An 18545-nucleotide genomic window follows, 5' to 3' on the forward strand; every position below is an offset into this window, starting at 1 on the left:
CCCCTTTCACTGGCAGGAAGTTATTCTCCTTGTCCCTAAGAAGCAATAACTCCTTTTACTATTTGGCATGTATGGGAGTTCTTTCTAACTACCCAAGGATTCTGCCAAATCCTTCTCCACTATCCTTTGTGTATAAGGCTGTTCTGTAGCTTTTCTGACTGAGAATTTTAAGTTCTCCCTCAGAGCAGTTTTACCATATTTAGACAATGGGGTTTCTCTTCTTCTTTCTGCAGAAGTACTTTTCTGGCTATTGCCTGTCAGAAGACACTGACTCCCAAATGTCTCTTCCCTCAGAAGCCAAACTGTCTGGCTACTGATCCAGAGTTTAGGTTTCAGACTAAGACCATAAGGCGAAAGATCAAACTGCAAAATATATCTTTTCCCTCCAGATCAGCTGTTTTATCTCCTCTCTCAGCTGATGCTGGCCAGTCAGAGAGCGAGTAGAGTAGCCAATCACATAAGCTCTTCTCTCTGACAAAAGCAGCGTTTTAAAAAAGCCTGCTTTTTTTGCAATCCATCACATTATCATTAAAAGTTAAAAAATTAAAAGTGGGTCTGTAAAAGGTTAAAATAAATAAAATAAAGGTTAAAAGAAATAAAAAGAAAAGTTTAATTAGAATTTAAAAGTCACTGACCAGTGTCTATGTACGACACCCCCTCCCCCATGAGCAGGGAATGGGGTCGGGGGAAAGGAACTGTTGCCACTGGCAGTCTAAGCCAAGGCTAACAGGTGCTGATAAGATACGGGGGGAAAGAGCTACAAAACCTCAGTAAACCTCAGTAAAAAGAGAAATAAATACAGGGAACAATGGGGAACGTTGGGGGAGGGAAAGTATAACATCCCTTATAGGAACTTGGAGGGGGGGGGGAAGGATAAAGTACAGTCTTGGGCATCTGCTATCTCACCACAAGACATTAGAAAGACCAAACTGCAAAAGACCTCTCTTTCCTCCAGATCAGCTGTTTTATTTTCTCTCTCAGCTGATGTTGGCCAAACAGAGCCAGTAGAGCAGCCAACCACATAAGCTCTTCTCTCCAGGGAAGATTAACTCATGAATTGCCTGACTCTCTGATACAAGCAGCATTTCAAAAAGCCTGCTTTTCTGTGCTGTCCGTCACAGTTACTTAAAAGGTTACCATCGCCTCAAAGAGGAATTACACATTCACAGTAAATGCAGAAGCCGCTAGGGTGGTAGTGGTGGTTTCTATTTACTAATTATTTTATACAATTTTATTGAAAGATCAATTTTGAGAGAAAAAACATAGATAACAATAATACATAGACAAATAGTTATACCACAATTGAATTGAGCTAAAATACATATATCACAATTGGAGAGAGCAAAAACACAAATATCACTTTGGAAAAAGATTAAGAACATAAGCAACTATATATGAGGGGAACAGTGCATAACAGGAATAAAGTTTGTCAGTCAGAATACAGAGTAACCAGTATAGTACAACATATTAGTGTTGCACTTCAGGGAAAAGGGGAATCAATGGATGTAGACCAAAGGAAAGTATTCATTTTTCCGTATAGCAGTGCTTTGAGATGAGTGACTCCAAAAATATTTCAGGAATGGGAACTATTTTTCACTCAGGTCAACTCTTACTATGTCGCCATTAGCTCTGGATATGATGTCTGTAACTTCATCTAAAAGGCAGTATTCCCACAGTTTAGCATGCCAGTGTTCAATAGTGGGGGAAACAGACACATTACCACACAAAACAGACACATTACCACACAAAAAGGCATTTCTACATAACAATGCCAGCAAAACAGAACCCTTTGGAAGAACCCTCTTTGCATGAGGAAAAACAACACGCCCCATGCACAAAGTCACCCTAAAGCTACAGTGTTGTTTTCTAGCAAATTATTATGGAAGAAAAGGACATTGTAGGATGAGTGTATCTGTTTTAACCAAGAGAATTCAGATCCAAAAGGGCCTCATGCCCACATCACTTAGAAAACAGAACAGACAAGCACAAGGCAGTTGAGCAACGCTCTGAAGACTGGGCAAGCTTCTGCCTGCATGTCAATGCACAGAGAATTGTATACTGTAGCTCTTTGATTCTTCCCCCTAAAGCAATCAAACAGAAAGAAATGACTATATAAACAAGTGACCTGAGTTGTTCCAAATTTAAACAAATGTGACTGCCATACAGCCCTGGATAGAATTCTGATCCCTGACCTCACAATTCACAGAATAGCTGTATTTCTTCTTGTAGATTCTAGTACATTTTTTAAGTCTAAGAAAATTTCAAGGAAGTGTACTCTTCTGCAGGCTATTAATACTGGGTTTGACAATATGCAAAGACTTTTAAAGTTCTGTTTTAGTGATTAATTTTGCACAACCACTCTTCAGTATTTATTTATTTATTGATTGATTGATTGATTTTTATCCCACCCTCCCCTTGATGGGCGGGTTCCAACAGTGTGAATAAATACAACAGTATAAAATATAATACAATTAAAACCACATCTGATGTTTAACTATTACTTGACGATAACTCAGTAGGTCTTGCACTCACAGAACTCTTCACATTCTTTGCACATAGAAGAGAACAGAGATATACTGCTTGGAGTTCAAAATCTAGTCAGAGATGTTTCCATATTCAGACAGAATCTCCCCTTTAAAATATCAGGGCATGCAAAAAATGTCAACATCCATCACTGATTGGTACAGATGCATGTGCAAATCTGAACACATATGTCTTGGTTCCATCACTGTCACTTTTCACCCTGGTTTGTGACATGAAAAAGGCAGCTAGAATTTTAACTCACCCCCCCACCACCACAATTGATTCAATCACTCCACTTTGCAAAATTCTGCTTTTATTGAAATATGGGCAGCTTCTGAATGAGCCCAAAATCAAGTCATTTCAATGTGGCACTTTCGATAGTTATAACATACTAGATTTGCACATTCACAAATCAATCTACTTGCTTGTTTTATGGATACCTAACCCTGCACATGGAAAAAAAACCTTAGTAAATACTACACTCTAAATATTTCACTATTTGTGAATACTCTTAGCCTCTGATAGGTCTTACATGTTGGTTAATAGAAAAACTTCCTGGCTTGGAAAATATCCATGTCATTCACTTAGAAATCAATTTTAAACTCATGGTTCTTGGAAACAAGTCACTCTAACAAGTCATTTCAAGTCATCATTTTTGAACTCAGATATGAAACAATTTCAGGATACATAAAGTCTTAGTGTTGTTAGATAACAATTTGGAGCAGACCTCATCTGTTATTCTTTCACTTTCTGACCACATTTAGCCCCTGATACCTTCCAGTCAAAGAATTCCAAGCAGCAGACTTTGGAAAATGGAGAGCAGCCACCAATCAGAGCAGACAATACTTTGCTAAAGAGACCAGTGAAATGGCATAGTGTAATGCAACTTCATATGTTGGTCCCACAGAACAATATTTATCAAGCAAATGAAGTCATACTGCAGAACAAAGTTCAAGTCCAGTGGCACCTTTAAAACCAACAAAGTTTTATTCAAGGCATAAGCTTTTATGTTGGTCTTAAAGGTGATACTGGACTCAGACGTTCTGCTGCTTCAGACTGAGATGCAGGGCCATAGCCAGTAGTAGGGCTTCAGGGGCTCCACCCCTATCTATTTAGGGGGAGCCCCAGCACCAGCCAACCATTCTCTGTCCTGACCAGATGGGAGCTGCATAGGGTTGCCAAGTCTATTTACCTTGGTGGTGGGGGAGCCGTAGGTGGACGTGCATGTGCGTGCTGCCAGCACGTCACCAGAAGTGACGCGCGATGTTGATCACGTTGAGGGCGTGGCCCCGATCGTTGGAGGGAAAACCATAGTTTTCCCTCTGACGATCAGGGCCACGCCCCCAACGTGATCAACGTGGTTGCATCACCAGAGGTGACACAGCCACGCTGCGCTTCAGGGGGCGGAGTTCTCCCCAGGGCCCAATTCCGCGGCGGTGGAAATCGGGCCTCCAAAGCGGGGGTTTACCCGCCACCCGCCCCCACTTGGCAGCCCTAGAGCTGCAACCCCGGGAGACTGGGCTCCTTGGAGTTCCTTTGCAGCAGGTAGAAGAGAAAGCTCTGCTCCAGGGCTCTCCCGCTACTTCATAGCCCAGCGCCCTGCAGCAACTCATCGATGCACCCATGTGCTGGGGCTTCTCCAGCTGCTTCTCAGCCTGGAGGACATGATAGAAGCAGCAGTGGCTGGAGCCCCAGCTCCCCCCTGGTGGAACTGCGCAGCTCCAGAGGCCCTGCATCCCCCCCATCGGCTCCTAGATGTGTGTGTGGAGGAGAGCATCTCTCCCTCGCCTCTTCCTCATTTTTCCTCCCAGCCCCTTTTCTCCTTCCCAGGCAGGGATATCCCTCTTTCTCCTTCTCTCTTTTGGGGCTGCAAGAGGAAAGTTTATTGCCGGGGACAGACAGAGCAAGCACTTGAAAGGGGGTGTGTGTCCAAATTTAGCCTGTCTAGGAATCCGGGCTCTGTCCCTTCCCATCCAGAAATATTGTTAAAGACTCACAGACAGGCCCTTTCTGCCTTTTTCTGAGATGGCTGAACAGCACTGGATACTCTGGGAGTACAGTCCCTTGCAGAGTTCCTCCAGAGCAGACCCACTGAGCTTCATACGGTGCTGCAGACAGCAGCCTTGCTAAAGCTTCTCATGGAGAGGACAGAACACATTTTTCCTTCCTCTGCAGCACTGAAAGGGTTAAAGCTGCCAAGCTGCTTGCTGTAGAGGCTGGGCAGAGTCCTTGGGAAGTAGCCCTGCAGCGGAGGAGAGCCGAAAAGGCAGTCAAGCAGCAGGCTGCCTCCTGGGAGGAAAGTCACACAACGCCCCCCCCCCCATCCCAAAGCCCCCTGCAGGAAAATTTCCTAGACACGGCTACCCATCCAGGTAGTTATACATCCTAACACTGTGTCTTGTGTTATTCCCATCCCAGTCTTGCACAGATACTGGGAAGTTGTTCCTGCAGTTACTTAGAACATAAGAACATAAGAGATGCCAATGTTGGATCAGGCCAAAGGCCCATCCAGTCCAACACTCTGTATCACACAGTGGCCAAAAATACCAGTGCCATCAGGAGGTCCACCAGTGGGGCCAGGACATTAGAAGCCATCCCACTGTTGACCCCCCCCCAAGCACCAAGATGACAGAGCATCACTTGCCCCAGAGTCCCTATCTATATCTTGTGGCTTATAGCCACTGATGGACCTCTGCTCCATATGCTTATCTAATTCCCTTTTGGAGCCATCCATGCTTGTAGCCGCCACCACTTCCTGTGGCAGTGAATTCCATGTGTTAATCACTCTTTGGGTGAAGAAGTACTTCCTTTTATCTGTTCTAACCCGACCGCTCAGCAATTTCATGGAGTGCCCACGAGTTCTTGTATTGTGAGAAAGGGAGAAAAGTACCTCTTTCTCTACCTGCTCTTTCCTATGCATAATCTTATAAACCTCAATCATGTCACCCCTCAGTCGTCGTTTCTCCAAGCTAAAGAGCCCTAAGCGCCTTAACCTTTCCTCATAGGGAAAGTGTTCCAACCCTTTTATCATTCGAGTTGCCCTTTTCTGCACTTTTTCCAAAGCTATAATATCCTTTTTAAGGTGTGGTGACCAGAACTGCACACAGTATTCCAAATGAGGTCGCACCATTGATTTATATAGCGGCATTATGATATTGGCTGATCTGTTTACAATACCCTTCCTAATAATCCCCAGCATAGCATTGGCCTTCTTTATTGCAGTCACACACTGTCTCGACATCTTCAGTGAGTTATCTACTACAACTCCAAGATCTCTCTCTTGATCAGTCTCTGCCAGTTCAGACCCCATCAACGTGTATTTATATTTAGGATTTTTGGCTCCAATGTGCATCACCTTGCACTTGGCCACATTGAACCCCATTTGCCATGTTGACGCCCACTCGCCCAACTTTGACAGATCCCTTTGGAGTGCCTCACAATCCTCACTGGTTTTCACCACCCTGAACAACTTCGTATCATCCGCAAATTTAGCCACTTCACTGCTTACTCCCAACTCCAAATCATTAATGAACAAGTTAAAAAGCAGTGGACCAAGTACTGATCCCTGCGGTACCCCACTGCTTACCACCCTCCACTGAGAAAATTGCCCACCTACACTCACTCTCTGTTTTCTATGAACTAGCCAGTTTTTGATCCATAAAAGGACTTGTCCTTCTATCCCATGATTTTTGAGCTTACTTAGGAGCCTTTGATGAGGAACTTTATCAAAAGCTTACTTGATGACTACTACATGTGGGTGGATTGGGGTACTGGTACAAACTGGCACCCATCGCACATGTGGAACACTGGGACTAAATGTGCTCCGTCCATGCATCTAACCCCTGAAAGAAGAACTGTGCTATTTGTCCATATTCATTCTCTACTCTCTAAAATTACTTTCACCTTGTAAACACTACTGCCAGCTCTCCAATACACCACTGCATTATAAGCAACTGCAACTACTTTAAAAGTTACCAACCTGACATTCTTCAGTGATATCCAGTGTGCACGAAGTGACATCACAGCTTTTTTAATTCCAGACCTGTTGATGTTCCCCATTGTAATATATGCAGGCGTTTTAATGGAGGACCTTCTGCTCAGTTAACTGATGCAAAGGCATAACTGGATCAAAATGAACACTCAGCAGGGCAACAAAAAACCTTTATAAAGCATGCCTCTAATGATTATAGCTTCTCAAGTTATGTGCAAAAGATAAGGACGCCTTCTATTTCACAATCGCAATGCAACTGTGTCCAAGCCATTGATTAACTCATGGTCATTGTCTGGGCTGACAAAACAACATATGCTTTTTGAGCACTTGCTACATGTCAGAGGACGGTGGAAAACAGGAGGGCCTGGCGAGATCTTGTCCATGGGGTCGCACAGTCGGACTAGACTGTGCGACTGAACAACAACAACATGTCCAAAGTCACATAGAGGGCAAAAATTTTCAGCAAAAGCAGCTAAGAGCTGTGGTTGTGACATATTGCAAGAATGCACAAAGTAAGCAATATGGACAGCTGCCTCGTCAATCAGAAAGCTTACTAGTGATATGATTTCACGTATTCTGGGAATTTTATCACAAAGCATACTATGTATAGAGAGCAGTGTGGCAATTTTGCAATGCAATGATAGGATTTTATATAGAGAGGAGCTGCAGCTGTGGCTCTTTTTAAGCACTTCTGTTGCTTTATCAAGTCATTTCTAAGTATTACCCTCTCCTAAACTATGTAAGAAAGTCTAGGATGTTTTCTCCTCAAATCCTATGTCATCTGCAAAACCCTTTCTGGATTGCTTTGACTTCTCAGGAAATATCACAGCAGACTCTGCAGAAGTTTCTTGCCAATCCCTCAGCTAATTCAGCTCCCATGAGTATACTTCCAAAAGCAAATATTTAAAAGACAAGAGGCTTCTTCAGACTCCACATTAGACTTTTCTTTTTCAAGTATTAGTTTCCACTGGGGCTCTGTAGTGCTAGTAGCTGCCACTTACATAAACTTAAAGAAATTAAAAGAAAGGTTCATGGAAGAGGGAGACAGGGGATGGTGACACTTGTCACTAATCACCTCAGACAATAATAATGGGCTGCTGACACTTGCACAATCACATCCTGAACAGCAAGTGCCTATAAACTAAATGTGCTAAACAAGACGGCACCAATATGGCTATTACAATCCATATCAGTGCTACAAGAAAATATCACAACAATAGTTGTGGGAAAATGCAGTATCTCTCCCTCCCAAATAAAGAGCAGTAGGTTGTTGAGAGAAATGGATTTTACCAGTTAAGAGAGATGTGTATTATAGAAGAGCTCCATCTTACCTCTCTCGAGGAACAGCAAACCAGTACTCTGGTTGCTTCCTTCTTTTACCATATTGCTGGATCATAGTGGCACTTTGAGACGCAAATGACTTCATCATAGGCTTGCCCACTTTAATGCACAGGAACATTGGAGGGGTCTTGCTTTTCTCCTCCTTTGAAGGAAGCATATCTGAATCCAGGATAAAGGAGAGTGTGTAGTTATAGCACAGCAAAGAGAACATACATGTCACAGTTTAACCTCCAAACAGATTTTGAAATTTCTGTTAGGGAATCGATATAATTCCTATAGTAGGGCTGGTGTTTTTACTAAAGAGCTTCAGTCTTTGGACTGGGTTTCAAAATGCATCCTGCAATCTGAATACCTTTTGGGGGGGCACATTCCTTCATTTTGACTGTATTCAGGTCATGGTAAACACCCAGCCACCCACACATACTAGTTTCCATGTCTAGAAGCACCAGCAATTGCAACAAGAAAAATCTTAGAACCATACAAGTCAAACACATTGATTCATAAGATCAAAAAAATGCAAGTCACTATTTATCTAGTAACCTAAAAGAAGAAGAAATTTCTGCCAAATGAGAAAGTGGTAGCTTCCTCTGGCAAGATTTCTAAAAAAAAATCTAAATAAATAAAATTATTCCTATAAACTCCTCTCTGTCTCTGTTCCCTGAGGGGAAAGCGCCGTGGAGCTGTCTCAATTCCCTGTCTTGGCCCAAGACAGGAGAGGAAATTAGGGCACACTGTTTCCCCCCAGCCAAGACAAATAACAGAGTTGTTTTAGGACTGCTGCATGCACTGCAGTGCCACCCTGAAGAACTGCAGCTGGAGGAGCAAACAAGTGAGTGATATGATCCTACTTCACAAATTTGCTGGGCAATTGTAATTACTTTCAGGAAATACACTGGAAATACACCATGACAGATTATAAATACTTCTTTTGTTAAAGAAACTGGGGACTCTTGGCTGTACTACTGCACTATGTGCTTCTTCAGCAATATTGTTAGTGCAATTCCTACTGATAGCCTAGAAATAGCAGTTCCCCCATACTGCCCTGGAACTTGCAGTCAATGAACTCAGGCTATCTTAAGACTTACTACTCTGGAATGTTTGATTATAAATGGCCATAACCTCCGGAAACAGAGGAGCCAGATGGGTGGGTACTACAAGTAAGAAAAATTTAACTCGTGGTAGCTTTAGAACGAAGTTAGAGTCTCTCAGTAGCTTTGTCACACATACAATCGGCCTTCCAGCCCAAGGATGCTAGGGCCAATGTTGAGAAAACATGCAAAGGGTTTCAGATTTCAAAGCCTAATTACACATGAAGTCATGCTTGTGCCCCATATCTGAAATTTATGGCTTGCCCCCATAATTTATTAACCCTTGTAAAGAAACAATGAGCATCAGTGGCTTTACAAGAGATGTCAGAAACCTGGAGATTAAGGATGGCAAGAGTAACAAGAGGCCATAGTTTCCCAGAATAAACACAATACCTACTCAAATGCAAACAACAGAATCAAGTAGAGAGCTGCGGTTGAATAACAACCATATGAAAAATGAAAATTTACAAAATTTATGTTTTCAGCAGAAATAAAAATATGCATATATATGTAATAATCAATATAACAGAATAACAGTCAAAACACAAATGGGTTGTATCCAACCAGGCCAGTAACCTGTGGGCACAAGACAGTTCCCAGAACAGAGAAGCTACTATGTCAATACTGTCAGGATAACTGTGTGTGACTATGGACTATCCAATCCCAAATAACTATCCAATGCAACAATAATTACCAGATTCAGTTCTCTCCTCCAGTTGTCCCATACAAGGCTTAATGGCCACTCTACACATTAATGAGAGGTTAGGAGACATTCTTGTGTGCAATGGAACTTTATTCCTCACAGTGTAAAGAACCTGACTCAGTACTGGTTCTCATCTCTCTCCCCTTATATAGTACAGTGTAATGTTTCCCCACCAGTGGGTTAGGACCCAGAAGTGGGTCCACAAACCTCTGAAAGTGGGCTGCAGGCTAGCCCTCCCTGATGGTCACTCCTGCCCTTTGCATTGCTCTATCTCTATCATCTTTCACCTCCTCACCAAATTTTCATACTGTCACCCCTCCCCCCCACAACAATAATGTGGGGGCAGGAGAATGCTGTCTGACAACTATTAATTTCATGAAAGTAACAGGAAGAAAGAGGGAAAAGGCTGGAAAACTGACAAGAGTTGTTTAGCATGCCATGGATAAATCAGAGGAGGAGAGAAAGGGGCATGTGCGTGAGTGGGCTCTGCCTTGGTACAGCCCCTTTAGCAGCTCGACCTCTTGCCCAGCCCCCTTGCAGCACTTCACTGTCATCTACCTTGTACTGCACCAAGCCCCTCATGCCAAACCCTTTGCCACCATCTACCATTTTCATGTACCTCCTGAACCTGCCACCCATCTGAATGCCTCCTCAAACTCTGCTGCAGTCAACAGAAAGATGCCCCCGCTCTGAGGTATTTTACCGCAGGGGAAGCCTTGTGAACTCTCCACTCAGAAGACTTTTTGTTTCAGCTCTTTCTCCCCATGAGTGACATGTTTTATGGATAGACTTGGTTGGTTTCTGTAATGGAGATCTCTTAATTTCCTTACTCAGACAATCAGTATTGTGTGGGGTGGTTAAATCTTCTGATCACAATACAGGCACCAATGAAAGTCTATGCTCTGTATGTTGATTTTTACCCAGTGGTAAAAAGAACCAAGTCTGTCTTCTAAGCTTAGATGGAAACCAGGGGAGATTTCATGGCTTGTACTACACTAAGTCCCTTGCCCTGTACTGAAGTTGCAAACTGGGCCATTGTTATGTAATTTATCTGCATCAGTATTTCTGCTTAGTAGAGAAACGTATGCTGTCATGTGCGATAAATGCAACCAATTGTGCTATCTCAGGAAGCAAAACATGATATTTGACTACAAATTATATTTTCCTACATAGAATAATATCTACTCTGACCTGGGCAGCCCAGACTAACCCAGTCTCAACAGAGCTCAGAAGCTAAGCAGGGTCAGCCATGGCTAGTATTTGGATGGGAGACTATCAAATAATACCAAGGTTGCTACACAAAGGCAGGGAGTGGCAAACCACTGCTGAAGGTCTCTTGCCTTGGAACCCTATGGGGTCACCATTAGTTGGCTGCGACTTGATGGCAACAAAAAATCTACACAGAAAATCATCATGTATGAAGTGGCTCCTATAACAACCAAATTCAGAGCTTATTCTGAGGCAAGGCTTTGACCTGTGTCTTGGAAACCAAGACCTGACCTTGAAAACAGTATCTTCCATGTCATACTGTCATTGGTATTTTTTTCCACTGCATATGCATGATAATTAATAAGGAATTAAGTAAAGTGTATCCTGATGGTTAACAGAGTCAATTTATTTAATCTTGGAAGGGATTATAGAGAATAATGGAGAAATGGTCAAAGGCCGGTATGTAATCTCCATACACAAAGACCAAGTACTTTGGAGTGCTACCTGCTTGGGGGACCTGTTGTGCCCTTTGTGCAATGTTAGCTGATTTCTCAAAACATCTGATTGGACACTATAGAAAATGAAAAGGTGGACTAGATGGGCACCACAATCATAACTCTCCTAGGGTGCCAAAAAACCTTGGGCCAGCCTTGGATGAGTCACCATACCAAGTAAATTTGGTATGCTTTACATCTACAAGAAAACAAATACAACTCTGGAAACTTAAAAGGGCCCTGCAAGATCCCTCGCTCTAACCTACTTTACATGCACCACTTCGAGCTTCTTGGAAGTAGGGTGGGATAAAAATTTAATAGGTAGATAAAAAGGAGGTAGGAAAAGCCTCCTCTTTTAATCATAGAATGTTGTCTCCAGTCCGAACAGACAGAACTGTGTTAGATGGATCAAGATTCTGTTTCCCAATAACTTATAAGGAGCTGACTTTTACTAAAACAAACACTTGTGATTTATACAAGCTGCATATGCAAATACACTAACAATGAAGGGAAAACATAGCATTGAGTTCCAGAGTTTCTTTTTTCATGTATATACTGGAGTACCCACAACTCTCAGAAACCAGATCAGCAGAAGTGGTGAGAACAGCAGAGAATTATACTGTTAAAATAACTATGCTAAAATTAGATTAAAGTAACAGGAAGATAAATTCAGCACTTTGATAAACCAATGGCTATTTGTCTCACCAAGTTTAAAGGAGGCCTACCTTCAATCGGCACTTGGATTCTCTGCAGCAGCCACAGCCTGATTTCAGATTTATTATCTAGATCAATTTCTTGACCACCATTTCGGTCTATATGAGATGCCAATGAAGATGATCTTGATCCTTCCTGCTCCCTTTTCTCAGGCATTGCTGAGCCAACTTCTGGCAATGGCTCTGTCCTTTCAATAGAACATGAATCACATCCTACCCTTTTGCTTGTAAACTCTTCACTGGTTTGGGAATGAGAAGAACTAAGTGTGAGGTCTATACCTAATTGTTTATTATTTCCCTCTTCCTTGATTTTAGCCTTACACGAATCATCAGGAGGTTGCAACTCATTTTTATTTAGGTAAAATTCAATAAGTTTGTCTTTATTCAACTCCTGGTTGGCATCCAGAGTAGTTTCTACCTTATTTGTTGGTGAACTGCCACCCTTGTTTATTTCAGGCATTACATCTAGCTTCTCACAGGACTCTGAATCAATGACCTCTTTATGGTCAACCTCATGTTTTGTCCCTGATAAATCTAACTCTGATTGCTCACAACTGCCTTTATTCGTTGCTCGTAGCTGTACTTCCTCAGTCAGTTTACCATCAGTGGAAACCTGTATTGGTCCCATATCTCTGCTTTCTCCTATGCCATCAGTCCATGGTGAAGTCTCTTCTAGTTCAATAAAACCATCTTCTTCCAAAAGGGAATTATCTTTGGCTAGGTCCAGAGTAACCTTACATCCAGAACATTCTTTAGTATACTTCTCTAAATGCACCCTTTTTGAAGGATCAGCAATGATGGAGTCCCCTGATGGTTCTAGTGACACCAAGGAAGGCTTTTCAGGAGGTTTAAGAAGTTCAAAATCTGTAGGTTTCTCCTTGTCTGGAGGCTTTATCAGTTTTGAATTCAAGGTGACAAAGTTATTTACTTTTGGTTGCTTCTTCTCCTTGTTCAAGGACTTAAATTTGCTGAAAGGATTGATGTCCTTCTCAGAGGAAAGGTCTTCCCATTCACCAGGCCTGTACAGAGGACAAAGATCCTTTGGTATGTCGCTGTCACGAAAAATGGTGGATGTATATGGAGTGTTAAAAACAGGAGAAAAACAAAAGCAAATTGAGAACTGAAACACAACATGGAAAAAATAATGCTTAACTAAAATACACCAAAACAATATTTAAATAATAAAAATTAAACAGCTTCCTAAAAAATAAAATATAACTGAAATAAATGGTTATGAAGATGGAGTGGTATAACCAACAATTTCAATATTGAAGTACATGTAAAAGTGGATACATGACTGTGTAATTATGTATTCTGTAGGCATTTTTAGGAGTACAGGAAGAAAAGACAGACCCAATCTGAGTATTAAGCTGCTACAAAGGGAACAACAGAAAAGTTATATAATCTTATCAAATGTTCCTATTTGTGATTGATTCTAATCCACTGATGGCATACAAATCCAGTCTTATCAGTTTGGAAGAACAGAAATTTAAGAATTAAGAGATCCAGGTTTTCAAAACCATGATTTAGCTCAAAAGGATTAGGAAATCATGAGTTATGGAATACAAATATATCTGGGGTTCTTAACATATGGTCTCTCTGAACTGAAAATATGTCTCTATGGAACTCCAGGATTCATGATCTCAATCCTATCAAAGCAATCATTGTCAATAAAAGGACAGCAGGCTATACCACATATCACCCACGTTTCTATTCTTCAAATTAATGAAAACTTATTCACATATGAAGTCCTACTTTTAGTTTAAAGATTAATAAGGAAAGAACTTCAAAGAAACAGGAAGTTTCTGTATTCACACAGAGCTTCCATAACTCCTATGCTTTTCACTAAATGTTCTAATATTCAAAGTTAGTAACTGTGCTGTTATAAATGGTGGAACTGATGACGCAAATATAACCCCTGACTTCTGCCATTCTCACAGACTTCAAACAAAATTTTAAGTTTGAATTTTAATAAAACATTGAATAAAAACTTGAGTAGATAGAAAACTGAACTGGAATTTTTTTTCTGGCTCCCTTATTGAAGAGTTGTGAAACCAAAAACATTAAAACCTAGATACACAAATGGGCAGAAGGTGGTGAATGAACCAATTTAGGTATATAGGCTCCATTATAAAATTCTCATATATGACCAATCTTAGGGACATCCATGAGAAACTCTATTTATGAAGTGCAAATCACACTTCTGGATTATGAAACATTTTTGTACTCATGTTGTACTTAATATGACAGTTTATCATTGATCATATATCCATTTATCAGCGGTTTCAATAAAGGAATAATGAGGAATCATTAACAGTACACAGGCGTAAGACTGTAGAAAATCCAAGGACATCAGGCCTGGCTATCTGCAGCACACAGTAGGGCCCTTCATATACCAGCTCTCCTACAGAGTCCCCAGTATCATTCACTGCACCGATATAATCTGCAGCACACAGTACTGAAATCTATAATCATCTCCCTTAACATTTTCCTGTAATAAACACATTCAGTGCAGACAACAGCCCAGTGAAATCCAAATGCTGTGCTCGCCCCTACTTTTAAAAACTTCTTTCCTTATAATCAATTCTCTCTGCCTTTACTTCCACATGAAGATGTAGGCCAATTTTCATGTCTATCTATGAGGCAATAAAGTTCATGATCATGAACATTAATTTTTACAACAATATTTTCATGCAGCAAGGTATTTTTTATAAACAGCAGCCTCACAAAATACTCACAAGTTGCCATACTGGAAAATTAGAAATAATGAGTTTATCAGTGTGCTGTTAATGCCAATATGAATGTGGAGTGACTTGCATATTCAAACAAAATTAATATATTAATTGGGCCTGGGTTAGGTAATGCACTTATCTCCCTCTTTACTAGCAGTCTTGCTGCTTGCAGACTTCTTCCCCCATTCTGACTGCTTTTTCCTTCACATCCCACTAACATGCAAAGATGATCAATAAAGAACACGTCTTACGATGGCAGAGCATCCTTAATCTTCATGTGCGAGATATCGTTGTACAAAGCAATTGAAATAATCTCTTCCATAGGACAAAGGAGTCCATACTCTTCGCAGCCATTCTCAATTACCAGAGGGTCTGACTTGTGAGGGTCAAACATGATGTTGTTTGGAGTGACTAACATCACCCCCCCAACGACACCCTTGAAATACAAATAAATGAGCATTTAGCACATCAGATCATTGTCATATGCTCACAGAATACTCTCATGTTTGTTACCCAGCTCTTGCATACTCTTGCCTAAACTCTTTATAGTCCTCCCTCTCTCAAGCATTTATGTTATTTACCACTGTAGTGACCCCCAGGGCAATATTTTATTAGAACTGACCATAGATAACGATTCAGAGTGGTCAAAACAAATTTATCTTTAGCAGACAAGGCCAAAGTTATAAAGAGGGATGCAGGTGTTTAAATTTCATCCTCAATTGTAATGAAACAGAGCTCCTGGTTGTTAATTAACTAGAGTTACAATATTAAGATTTTTGAGTCAACACAAACCATATTGGCTTATCTCATGTTATCTACTGGAACTAGCAACAATTCTAATTTCTAATCAAAAGCACACATAGAAACCATTTGGGAAAGTGACACATGAAGCCGTGTATGTCTGTACATTCCTTATGCAAATATTCAATCTAGAATGGTTAGTTTTCGGATTCAGATAAGGTCCAAAAGAGTCCTGGAACAGAAGTTTCCTATAATGGCTGAATTCATAAATCAGCTGAGTTGTTAAAGGTCTAGCAAGGAAAGCATCAGCTAAATTAATTAGCACTTATTAAATTAAAGCAAGCTGGCACAACCTGTGACCACAAAACCAAACTCAGCCTATCTACAGTTCAGGGAGGTCTGCAGGGGGGCTTAGTAAGCTCTCAGTTTTTGCTGTGTAGCCGGGATGTAAAAATAGGGTATTGTCCTGCACTACAAACCACAACAAATGTTATGGGGCTGCACTGGACCTGATGGATCAGAATAATGCTTACCTGAATGAAAGAGTACAAATGTGAACTTCTATTCTGACTCAAACTAATTTACTCCCTGTGAAACAGTTGTCAATGGGTTTTTCGTCTTATTTCCCTACATTCTTTCAGGAAACAGCTTTATAAATTTTCCTCAAAAGAAGAAAGTTCTTTATTGATGCTATTTTATTGAGAAACTTATGTCATTGGGGTGTCTTGAAAAGGAAAGGCTGCAAGTCAACTTAGTTAAACCAAAAATGACAATATTTTGAATTCGCAAATTGAATTTATTAATACATCTACTAACCCTTTCAAAGAGTTTGCTAGTGGTAACACTGTTGAACAATACAAATTCTGTATCTGCACTATTTAGGGATTCAACACGCCATCTTACTGTACCCACAGCAGCCATCTGTGACCACCACCCACAGACATTGCTGGGGTCAAAGAGCCTCCCCCCCAGGATAAAAAGTCAGCTGGCAAGAAGGGGATACGAGGTCCAACAGTCACGTCATCTGCCAGCAAAGTTTTCTGTACTAGTGAAAGCTAACTTGTCAGAAGAGGGACAAGTGGCCATGTTGCCTAGTTCACCTTTCTGATTGCAATCCCCTGTGCTGGGTGGCTTGCTGTAGAGAGGGGAAGGTGGGGAAGATTTGCTTCCATGAAAGAACAGAAGATACAATCCAATATACAAAAGCAACCATTAGAACCCCCTACCTTGCCATCTGTGAAATATCGACAATTCATTTTTAAAAATTTGACAACAGTTGGCTCATCCTCCTCTGATGTGGAAGACAGGACTCTTTGGATCGGTCTGCAAGCCCTTCTGGCCAAGTCAGCATCCTTGAAGAATAAACATAATGCTCTTAAATTTCAGGCAAATTTATATTTCACATCCTCCCCATATAAAAACATGAAATTATGCAGAAATCATAACAGTTATACAGAACTTGTTTTCCGTCTGATGATTTATACAAGCTACTTGCTACGCTCATTTACAAAAGGGTCAAAAGATCAAAGCGATATGAAAAGAATTCTCTGCTGCAGGCTACCACTGACAGTCCCAGAAATCATAGCAATGCTTGAGTGGGAAGGAACCACAGTGTGGATTCCTCCCATGTAACCTTGTTCTTCTGATGTTACTCATCAACATACAAAAGGACTGATGTAGGAAGGACCTACATGAGATTGATATCCAGAATTAAACTTAAATCTCTTGTGGCTGGTCATTACTTTACAGCAATCATATCTTGACCTATTCACTTAGTTATATCTCAGCTCTTAGCCCAGAAATCATTCTTGGGGTAGGAAGGTTTATAGGGGCTTCCTGTGCAAATCAAGCTGTTTTCTCAAGCCACCAGAGGTGTCCCATTTCCCCCTCCATAGAAATATTATCCAGTCCACATGTTTTGTATGCATGGCAACAGCTGCCAGCAGAAGAAATAATCATAACAAGTAAACTGTTCTAAACATCCATTGTTTTAAGGAAATGAAATTGTAATGTCAAAGATAGTTAGACATGATTAATTATTTCACCTATTTGTCTTAGGACAAATAAAGTCTATGAGAGTTCTTACCAGAAGTTTATCATACTCTGCATCTGATGATGAGGGTGAAACAGGGGCACCAGGACTTGATGAAGTTAGCTTCCCAGCAGTGGAATCAGGATCAGTATTTGGCACATACAGAACCTACACCAAAAGAAACAAAATTCAATATACTATACAACATAAAATATTAGGTTATTAAGTTCTTTCAACCACTGTGAAAATAAGCACTTTAGAGAACACGATATATACACACACACACACTCTTTTTTATTATATTTCCACAAACAACAAGAATCGAACAACCCCAACCCAACACACACAAACACAGACATAACACAATGGGAATAGAGAACACGATTTCAAAGTACCAAACTAAAAGTATACATAGATGATAGCCAGACTGGATTCTGTCAATGCAGACTACTTCCTTTTCATAAAAAGATGGATGAGCAAGCTGTTTCTGGAAGGGTAACAACTCCCATCTCTGTATATAAACTACCGTCTAATGCAATGCTGCACTCAAATTCATGTGCTGAATTTTCAATCTACTGAAAAATCAATAAGATTTTAAAAGATGTAACTGGGTACACATTTTCACATACATGCAGTAGTTATCACAGGATCAGACTTGAGAGAGGTGATGTTCTCCTGACTAAAACAAACATATCTGTAAAGAATACAATACTGGGACTAGTCCTTTCAACAAAATAAACAGGCTATGAATGGCGCACAAGCTAACTATCATTACGTCACTTTCTCTGTAACTGTAATCACAAGCAAGTTTTCAATATAATCTATAATTTAATTCCCATGAGATTATAACAGTCCACTTGAATTGACGGCATATTTTAGAATGCCATAGTAGACAGGATGAAAATTTCCCCCCAAATATAAAAATCTGAAAAGCTAGGAGAGCCAGACTAAGATTCTATACTTTAGGAAAGTTCAGCA

General features: G+C 40.7%; 1 protein-coding gene across 1 annotated transcript in view; it reads right to left on the minus strand.

Moving 5' to 3' along the window:
• NCOA7 (nuclear receptor coactivator 7) overlaps positions 1-18545 on the minus strand; it is a 113255-nt gene that overhangs the window by 23225 nt on the left and 71485 nt on the right. The window contains exons 6-10 of the mRNA XM_015423829.1: positions 17622-17735; positions 16762-16887; positions 15046-15230; positions 12075-13114; positions 7846-8014 (exon numbers count right to left, since the gene is read on the minus strand). Coding sequence (XP_015279315.1) covers positions 7846-8014; positions 12075-13114; positions 15046-15230; positions 16762-16887; positions 17622-17735 — 1634 coding nt within the window. The remainder of the gene's footprint in view (positions 1-7845; positions 8015-12074; positions 13115-15045; positions 15231-16761; positions 16888-17621; positions 17736-18545) is intronic.

This window comes from Gekko japonicus, unplaced genomic scaffold (genome assembly GCF_001447785.1).
Source record: "Gekko japonicus isolate JY-2015 unplaced genomic scaffold, Gekko_japonicus_V1.1 scaffold186, whole genome shotgun sequence".
Lineage (NCBI taxonomy): Eukaryota > Metazoa > Chordata > Lepidosauria > Squamata > Gekkonidae > Gekko > Gekko japonicus.